Source organism: Vidua chalybeata, chromosome 1 (genome assembly GCF_026979565.1).
Source record: "Vidua chalybeata isolate OUT-0048 chromosome 1, bVidCha1 merged haplotype, whole genome shotgun sequence".
In the NCBI taxonomy this organism is placed as follows: Eukaryota; Metazoa; Chordata; class Aves; order Passeriformes; family Viduidae; genus Vidua; species Vidua chalybeata.
In genome coordinates this window covers 152,685,480-152,693,813 of record NC_071530.1, presented here as the reverse complement: position 1 = coordinate 152,693,813, position 8,334 = coordinate 152,685,480, and the positions used below count along the sequence as shown (strand labels likewise).

Here is an 8,334-nt window from a genome sequence, read left to right as displayed (position 1 = left end):
AAAATAACCAAAGAACCCCAAAAAATCCCCCAAAAATCCCAGAAAACCCCAAAAAATCCCCCAAAAATCCCAAAGAACCCCAAAAAATCCCCCAAAAATCCCAAAGAACCCCAAAAAATCCCCAAAAATCCCAAAGAACCCCAAAAAATCCCCCAAAAATCCCAGAAAACCCCAAAAAACCCCAAAGAATCCCAAAGAACCCCAAAAAATCCCCAAAAATCCCAAAGAACCCCAAAAAATCCCCCAAAAATCCCAAAGAACCCCAGAAAACCCCAAAAATAACCAAAGAACCCCAAAAAATCCCCCAAAAATCCCAAAGAACCCCAAAAAATCCCCCAAAAATCCCAAAGAACCCCAAAAAATCCCCCAAAAATCCCAGAAAACCCCAAAAAATCCCCAAAAAGAAGACCCCGAGAAAGATCCCAAAAAACCCCAGTACAAATTTTGGGGTGCAGTTCCCGATTTTGGGGTGCTGTGACTCAGTTTTGGGGTGCTGTGGAGGATTTTGGGGTGCTGTGACTCAGTTTTGGGGTGCTGGGGAGGATTTTGGGGTGCTGTGACTCAGTTTTGGGGTGCAGTTCCCGATTTTGGGGTGCTGTGACTCAGTTTTGGGGTGCCATTATGGATTTTGGGGTGCTGTGACTCAGTTTTGGGGTGCCAGTACGGATTTTGGGGTGCTGTGGATGATTTTGGGGTGCTGTAGATAACTTTGGGGTGCCCTAACCGGTTTTTGGGGTGCAGTGGATGATTTTGGGGTGCCCTAACCGGTTTTTGGGGTGCCCTAACCCATTTTTGGGGTGCTGTTCCCTCAGCTCTCGGTGGTGGAGTACGACCCCGTTTGGGGGTGCTGTGACTCCATTTCGGGGTGCCATTATGGGTTTTGGGGTGCTGTGGATGATTTTGGGGTGCAGTGGATGATTTTGGGGTGCTGTAGATAACTTTGGGGTGCAGTGGATGATTTTGGGGTGCTGTGGATGATTTTGGGGTGCCCTAACCGGTTTTTGGGGTGCAGTGGATGATTTTGGGGTGCTGTAGATAACTTTGGGGTGCAGTGGATGATTTTGGGGTGCTGTGGATGATTTTGGGGTGCCCTAACCGGTTTTTGGGGTGCTGTGGATGATTTTGGGGTGCTGTGGATGATTTTGGGGTGCCCTAACCCGTTTCTGGGGTGCTGTGGATGATTTTGGGGTGCTGTGGATGATTTTGGGGTGCTGTAGATAACTTTGGGGTGCTGTGGATGATTTTGGGGTGCTGTGGATGATTTTGGGGTGCCCTAACCCATTTTTGGGGTGCTGTTCCCTCAGCTCTCAGTGGTGGAGTACGACCCCGTTTGGGGGTGCTGTGACTCAGTTTTGGGGTTCCAGTATGGATTTTGGGGTGCTGTAGATAACTTTGGGGTGCTGTGGATGATTTTGGGGTGCCCTAACCCGTTTTTGGGGTGCTGTGGATGATTTTGGGGTGCTGTGGATGTTTTTGGGGTGCTGTGGATGATTTTGGGGTGCCCTAACCCGTTTTTGGGGTGCTGTGGATGTTTTTGGGGTGCTGTGGATGATTTTGGGGTGCAGTGGATGATTTTGGGGTGCTGTGGATGATTTTGGGGTGCCCTAACCCATTTTTGGGGTGCTGTTCCCACAGCTCTCGGTGGTGGAGTACGACCCCGGCACCCACGACCTCAAGACTCTGTCCCTGCACTACTTCGAGGAGCCGGAGCTGCGGGTGGGGCCACCCCCCAAATTCCCTCATTCCCCCCGGATTTTGGGGTTCCCCCACCCCCCAAAATCCCTCATTCCCCCCGGATTTTGGGGTTCCCCCACTCCCCAAATTCTCTCATTCCCCCAGATTTTGGGGTTTTCCCAACCCCCAAATTCCCTCATTCCCCCTGGATTTTGGCGTTCCCCAGATCCCCAAATTCTCTAATTTTGCCCAGATTTCCCCAAATCCACAATCCCAAATTCCCTCATTTCCCCCAGATTTTGGGGTTCCCCAGATACCACAATCCCAAATTCCCTCATTTCCCCCGGATTTTGGGGTTCCCCAGATACCACAATCCCAAATTCCCTCATTTCCCCCGGATTTTGGGGTTTCTCAGATCCCAGAACCACAGATTCCCTGATTTACCCCAGATTTTGGGGTTCCCCAAATTCCCTCATTTCCCCCAGATTTTGGTGTTCCCCAGATCCCACAACCCCAAATTCCCTCATTCCCCTGGATTTCGGGGTTCCCCAGATTCTCTCATTTCCCCCGGATTTTGGGGTTCCCCAGATCCCACAACCCCAAATTCCCTCATTTCCCCCGGATTTTGGGGTTCCCAAATCCCCAAATTCCCTCATTCCCCTGGATTTTGGAGTTCCCCAAATCCCCAAAATCCCTCATTTCCCCCGGATTTTGGGGTTCCCCAAATCCCACAACCCCAAATTCCCTCATTTCCTCTGGATTTTGGGGTTCCCAAATCCCACAACCCCAAAATCCCTCATTTCCCCCAGATTTTGGGGTTCCCCCAAACCCCAAATTCCCTCATTTCCCCGGATTTTGGGGTTCCCCAGATCCCACAACCCCAAATTGCCTAATTTCCCCCAGATTTTGGGGTTCCCCAAATTCCCTCATTTCCCCAGATTTCGGGGTTCCCCAAATCCCACAATCCCAAATTCCCTCATTTCCCTCAGATTTTTGGGTTCTCCAAATCCCACAATCCCAAATTCCCTCATTTCCCCCCGGATTTTGGGGTTCCCCCACCCCCCAAATTCCCTCATTCCCCCGGATTTTGGGGTTCCCCAAATCTCACAATCCCAAATTCCCTCATTCCCCCCGGATTTTGGGGTTCCCCAAATCCCACAACCCCAAATTCCCTCATTCCCCCGGATTTTGGGGTTCCCCAAATCCCACAATCCCAAATTCCCTCATTCCCCCCAGATTTTGGGGTTCCCCAAATCCCACAATCCCAAATTCCCTCATTTCCCCCAGATTTCGGGGATCCCCAAATCCACAATCCCAAATTCCCTCATTCCCCTGGATTTTGGGGTTCCCCAGACCCCAGATCCCCAAACTCCCTCATTTCCCCAGATTTTGGGCTTCCCCAGATCCCACAACCCCAAATTCCCTCATTCCCCTGGATTTCGGGGTTCCCCAGATTCTCTCATTTCCCCCAGATTTTGGGGTTCCCCAGATCCCAGAACCCCAAATTCCCTCATTTCCCCCAGATTTTGGGGTTCCCCAGATCCCACAACCCCAAATTCCCTTATTCCCCCGGATTTTGGGGTTCCCCCAACCCCCAAATTCCCTCATTTCCCCCGGATTTTGGGGCTCCCCAGACCCCCAGAACCCCAAATTCCCTCATTTCCCCCGGATTTTGGGGCTCCCCCGACCCCCAGAACCCCAAATTCCCTCATTTCCCCCCAGAACGGATTTTGGGGTTCCCAAATCCCAGAGCCACCCCAAACACCCCAAACCCCATTTTTTAGGACGGCTTCGTGCAGAACTGAGCTCTGGGATGGATTTTGGGGTTCCAGACCCACCCCACACACCCTGAACCCCATTTTTTAGGATGGCTTTGTGCCTACAGAGCTCTGGGATGGATTTTGGGGTTCCAGAGCCACCCCACCCACCCCGAACCCCCCATTTTTTAGGACAGCTTTGTGCAGAACGTGCACACAGGGCTGTGGGATGGATTTTGGGGTTCCAGAGCTACCCCAAACACCCCAAATCCCATTTTTAGGATGGCTTCATTCAGAACTGGTCTCTGGGATGGATTTTGGGGTTCCAGAGCCACCCCAAACACCCCAAACCCCCCATTTTTCCAGGATGGCTTCGTGCAGAACGTGCACACGGGGCTCTGGGATGGATTTTGGGGTTCCAGAGCCACCCCAAACCCCCCATTTTTCCAGGACGGCTTCGTGCAGAACGTGCACACGCCCCGCGTGCGGGTGTGGGGTCACTCTGGGATGGATTTTGGGGTTCCAGAGCCACCCCAAACACCCCAAAACCCCCATTTTTCCAGGACGGCTTCGTGCAGAACGTGCACTCGCCCCGTGTGTGGGTGTGGGGTCACTCTGGGATGGATTTTGGGGTTCCAGACCCACCCCACACACCCTGAACCCCATTTTTTAGGATGGCTTTGTGCACACAGAGCTCTGGGATGGATTTTGGGGTTCCAGAGCCACCCCAAACCCCCCAAACCCCCCATTTTTCCAGGACGGCTTCGTGCAGAACGTGCACACGGGGCTCTGGGATGGATTTTGGGGTTCCAGAGCCACCCCAAACCCCCCAAACCCCCCATTTTTCCAGGACGGTTTCATGCAGAACGTGCACACGCCCCTTGTGTGGGTGTGGGGTCACTCTGGGATGGATTTTGGGGTTCCAGAGCCACCCCAAATTCCTGTTTTTTAGGACGGCTTTGTGCAGAACGTGCACACGCCCTGTGTGCGGGTGCGGGGTCACTCTGGGATGGATTTTGGGGTTCCAGAGCCACCCCAAACACCCCGAACCCCCCATTTTTTAGGACAGCTTTGTGCAGAACGTGCACACAGGGCTGTGGGATGGATTTTGGGGTTCCAGAGCTACCCCAAACACCCCAAATCCCATTTTTAGGATGGCTTCATTCAGAACTGGTCTCTGGGATGGATTTTGGGGTTCCAGAGCCACCCCAAACACCCCAAACCCCCCATTTTTCCAGGACGGCTTCGTGCAGAACGTGCACACGGGGCTGTGGGATGGATTTTGGGGTTCCAGAGCCACCCCAAACCCCCCAAACCCCCCATTTTTCCAGGACGGCTTCGTTCAGAACGTGCACACGCCCCGCGTGCGCGTGGACCCCGACGGGCGCTGCGCGGTGATGCTGATCTACGGCACGCGCCTGGTGGTGCTGCCCTTCCGCCGCGACTCGCTGGCCGACGAGCACGAGGGGCTGGTGGGAGAGGGGTGAGACTGACCCCCCCCAGACCCCCCCCCAGGGCCCCCCAAAAACCGGGCAGACCCCCCTGAACCCCCGTCCCTGCAGGCAGAAGTCGAGTTTCCTGCCCAGCTACATCATCGACGTGCGTGAGCTGGACGAGAAACTGCTCAACATCATCGACATGCAGTTCCTGCACGGCTACTACGAGCCCACGCTGCTGATCCTCTTCGAGCCCAACCAGACCTGGCCCGGGTCAGTTCTGGGGTTCTGGGGGAATTCAGGGGGTTTTGGGACAGTTTGAGGGAATTTAGGGCAGTTTTGGGGGGGTTCTGGGGCTTTTGTGGGTCTCAGCCCATGCAGTTCCTGCACGGCCACTACGAGCCCACGCTGCTGATCCTCTTCGAGCCCAACCAGACCTGGCCCGGGTCAGTTCTGGGGTTTTGAGGGGAATTCAGGGGGTTTTGGGACAGTTTGAGGGAATTTGGGGCAGTTTTGGGGGGGTTTCAGGGGGTTTTGGGGGTCTCAGCCCATGCAGTTCCTGCACGGCTACTACGAGCCCACGCTGCTGATCCTCTTCGAGCCCAACCAGACCTGGCCCGGGTCAGTTCTGGGGTTCTGGGGGAATTCAGGGGGTTTTGGGACAGTTTGAGGGAATTTGGGGCTGTTTTGGGGGGGTTTCAGGGGGTTTTGGGGGTCTCAGCCCATGCAGTTCCTGCGTGGCCACTACGAGCCCACAGTGCTGATCCTGCCCAACCTGAGCTGGCCTGGGTCAGTTTTGGTATTTCGGGGTTTTTTGAGCGATTTCGGGGGATTTTGGCTGTTTTGGAAGGATTTGGGGGGGGGGGTTCAGGGGATTTTGGAGGGATTTTGAAGGGTTTTGGGGCTCTCAGCCCATGCAGTTCCTGCACGGCCACTACGAGCCCACGCTGCTGAGCCTCTTTGAGCCCAACCAGACCTGGCCCGGGTCAGTTCTGGGATTTTGAGGGGAATTCAGGGGGTTTTGGGGAGGATTCAGGGGGGTTTGGGGGCATTTCAGGGGGTTTTGGGGGTTGCAGCCCCTGTAGTTCCTGTGTGGCCACTACGAGCCCACGCTGCTGATCCTCTTCGAGCCCAACCAACTCTGGCCCAGGTCCATTTTGGGGGTCCCAGGGGAATTTGGGGCTGTTTTGGGGGTGTTTCAGGAGGTTTTGGGGTGGTTTGGGGAGTTTTGGGGGGGTTCTGGGGCTTTTGTGGGTCTCAGCCCATGCACTTCCTGCGTGGCCACTACGAGCCCACGCTGCTGATCCTCTTTGAGCCCAACCAGACCTGGCCCGGGTCAGTTTTGGGGTTTAGGGGGGGTTTCAGGGGGTTTTGGGGGCATTTCAGGGGGTTTTGGGACAGTGTGAGGGAATTTGGGGCTGTTTTGGGGGGGTTTCAGGGGGTTTTGGGGGTTGCAGCCCCTGTAGTTCCTGCGTGGCCACTACGAGCCCACAGTGCTGATCCTGCCCAACCTGAGCTGGCCCGGCTCCGTTTTGGAGTTTGGGGGGAATTTTGGGGCCTTTTGGGGTGCTTTGGAGGGAATTTGGGGGGTTTTGGGGGGGTTTCAGGGGGTTTTGGGGTCTCAGGAGAAGTCCCAGCCCATGCAGTTGCCCCATGGCTACTGTGAGCCCACGTTGCTGATCATCCTCGAGCCCAACCAGAGCTGGGTCCATTTTGGGATTTGGGGGGAGTTTGGGGCACTTTGGGGGAATTTCAGGAGGTTTGGGGGATTTAGGGGCTCAGGGGAGTTTTGGGCTCCCAAGGGGGATCTGGAAGGTTCCAGTGCAGGGGGACACTGCCCAGTTTGGGGTGACACTGGGGGCACAGGGACAGGGTCAGTGCCAGTTCGGGGTGACACTGGGGACAGGGTCAGTGCCAGTTTGGGGTGACACTGGGGGCACAGGGACAGGTCAGTGCCAGTTCGGGGTGACACTGGGGACAGGGTCAGTGCCAGTTTGGGGTGACACTGGGGACACAGGGACAGGGTCAGTGCCAGTTTGGGGTGACAGTGGGGACACAGGGCCAGGGTCAGTGCCAGTTTGGGGTGACAGTGGGGACACAGGGCCAGGGTCAGTGCCAGTTTGGGGTGACAGTGGGGACACAGGGACAGGGTCAGTGCCAGTTTGGGGTGACAGTGGGGACACAGGGCCAGGGTCAGTGCCAGTTTGGGGTGACAGTGACAGTGGGGACACAGGGCCAGGGTCAGTGCCAGTTTGGGGTGACACTGGGGACACAGGGCCAGGGTCAGTGCCAGTTTGGGGTGACAGTGACACTGGGGACACAGGGCCAGGGTCAGTGCCAGTTTGGGGTGACAGTGGGGACACAGGGCCAGGGTCAGTGCCAGTTTGGGGTGACAGTGACAGTGGGGACACAGGGCCAGGGTCAGTGCCAGTTTGGGGTGACACTGGGGACACAGGGCCAGGGTCAGTGCCAGTTTGGGGTGACAGTGACAGTGGGGACACAGGGACAGGGTCAGTGCCAGTTTGGGGTGACAGTGACACTGGGGACACAGGGCCAGGGCTGGGGATGGGTCAGGGGTCAGTCTGTCACCCCTGGTGACATTGGGGTGTCCCCAAGGGAGTGACAGGGCTGAGGGGTCAGGGGTCAGACTGTCACCGTGAGGGACATTGGGTTGTCCCCACAGGAGGGTGGCAGTGCGACAGGACACGTGTGGGGTCAGGGTGTGTCTGTGACACAGAGGTGGCACAGAGGTGACACTGGTGTCCCCACAGGAGGGTGGCAGTGCGACAGGACACGTGTGGGGTCAGGGTGTGTCTGTGACACAGAGGTGGCACAGAGGTGACACTGGTGTCCCCACAGGAGGGTGGCAGTGCGACAGGACACCTGCAGCATCGTGGCCATCTCGCTGAACATCCTGCAGCGCGTCCACCCGGTCATCTGGTCACTGAGCTCGCTGCCCTTCGACTGCACCCAGGCACTGCCTGTCCCCAAACCCATCGGTCAGTGACAGTGACACAGTGAGACAGTGACACAGTGACAGTGACAGTGACACAGGGTCACTGAGCTCGCTGCCCTTCGACTGCACCCAGGCACTGCCTGTCCCCAAACCCATCGGTCAGTGACACTGACAGTGACACAGTGACAGTGACACAGTGACAGTGACACAGTGACAGTGACACAGGGTCACTGAGCTCGCTGCCCTTCGACTGCACCCAGGCACTGCCTGTCCCCAAACCCATCGGTCAGTGACACTGACAGTGACAGTGACACAGTGACAGTGACAGTGACACAGGGATAGTGACACTGTGACACAGTGACACAGTGACAGTGACACAGGGTCACTGAGCTCGCTGCCCTTCGACTGCACCCAGGCACTGCCTGTCCCCAAACCCATCGGTCAGTGACACTGACAGTGACACAGTGACAGTGACAGTGACACAGTGACAGTGACAGTGACACAGTGACAC

The 8,334-nt window shown here is 56.2% G+C and overlaps 2 protein-coding genes across 2 annotated transcripts in view; one reads left to right on the top strand and one right to left on the bottom strand.

Annotated features, from left to right (window-relative positions):
- Positions 1–872, bottom strand: part of LOC128790051 (cleavage and polyadenylation specificity factor subunit 1-like) — a 50,876-nt gene extending 50,004 nt beyond the window's left edge. The window contains exon 1 of the mRNA XM_053946530.1: positions 831–872. Within this exon, the coding sequence (XP_053802505.1) occupies positions 831–872 (42 nt within the window). The remainder of the gene's footprint in view (positions 1–830) is intronic.
- Positions 873–1,365: 493 nt separating this feature from the next.
- On the top strand, positions 1,366–5,332 carry LOC128789984 (cleavage and polyadenylation specificity factor subunit 1-like). The gene is made up of 5 exons (XM_053946414.1): positions 1,366–1,377; positions 1,636–1,716; positions 4,763–4,914; positions 4,994–5,144; positions 5,240–5,332. Exons 1-5 carry the CDS (start codon positions 1,366–1,368, stop codon positions 5,330–5,332), a joined length of 489 nt encoding a protein of 162 aa, XP_053802389.1.
- The last annotated feature ends 3,002 nt before the right edge of the window (positions 5,333–8,334 follow it).

What these genes read in the sequence shown, in the direction of transcription:
- LOC128789984 (XM_053946414.1), top strand. An exon ending in TCGAGGAGCCGGAGCTGCGG is followed by an intron (nt 1,717 to 4,762) that starts GTGGGGCCACCC and finishes CCATTTTTCCAG; the next exon opens with GACGGCTTCGTTCAGAACGT. An exon ending in GAGGGGCTGGTGGGAGAGGG is followed by an intron (nt 4,915 to 4,993) that starts GTGAGACTGACC and finishes CCGTCCCTGCAG; the next exon opens with GCAGAAGTCGAGTTTCCTGC.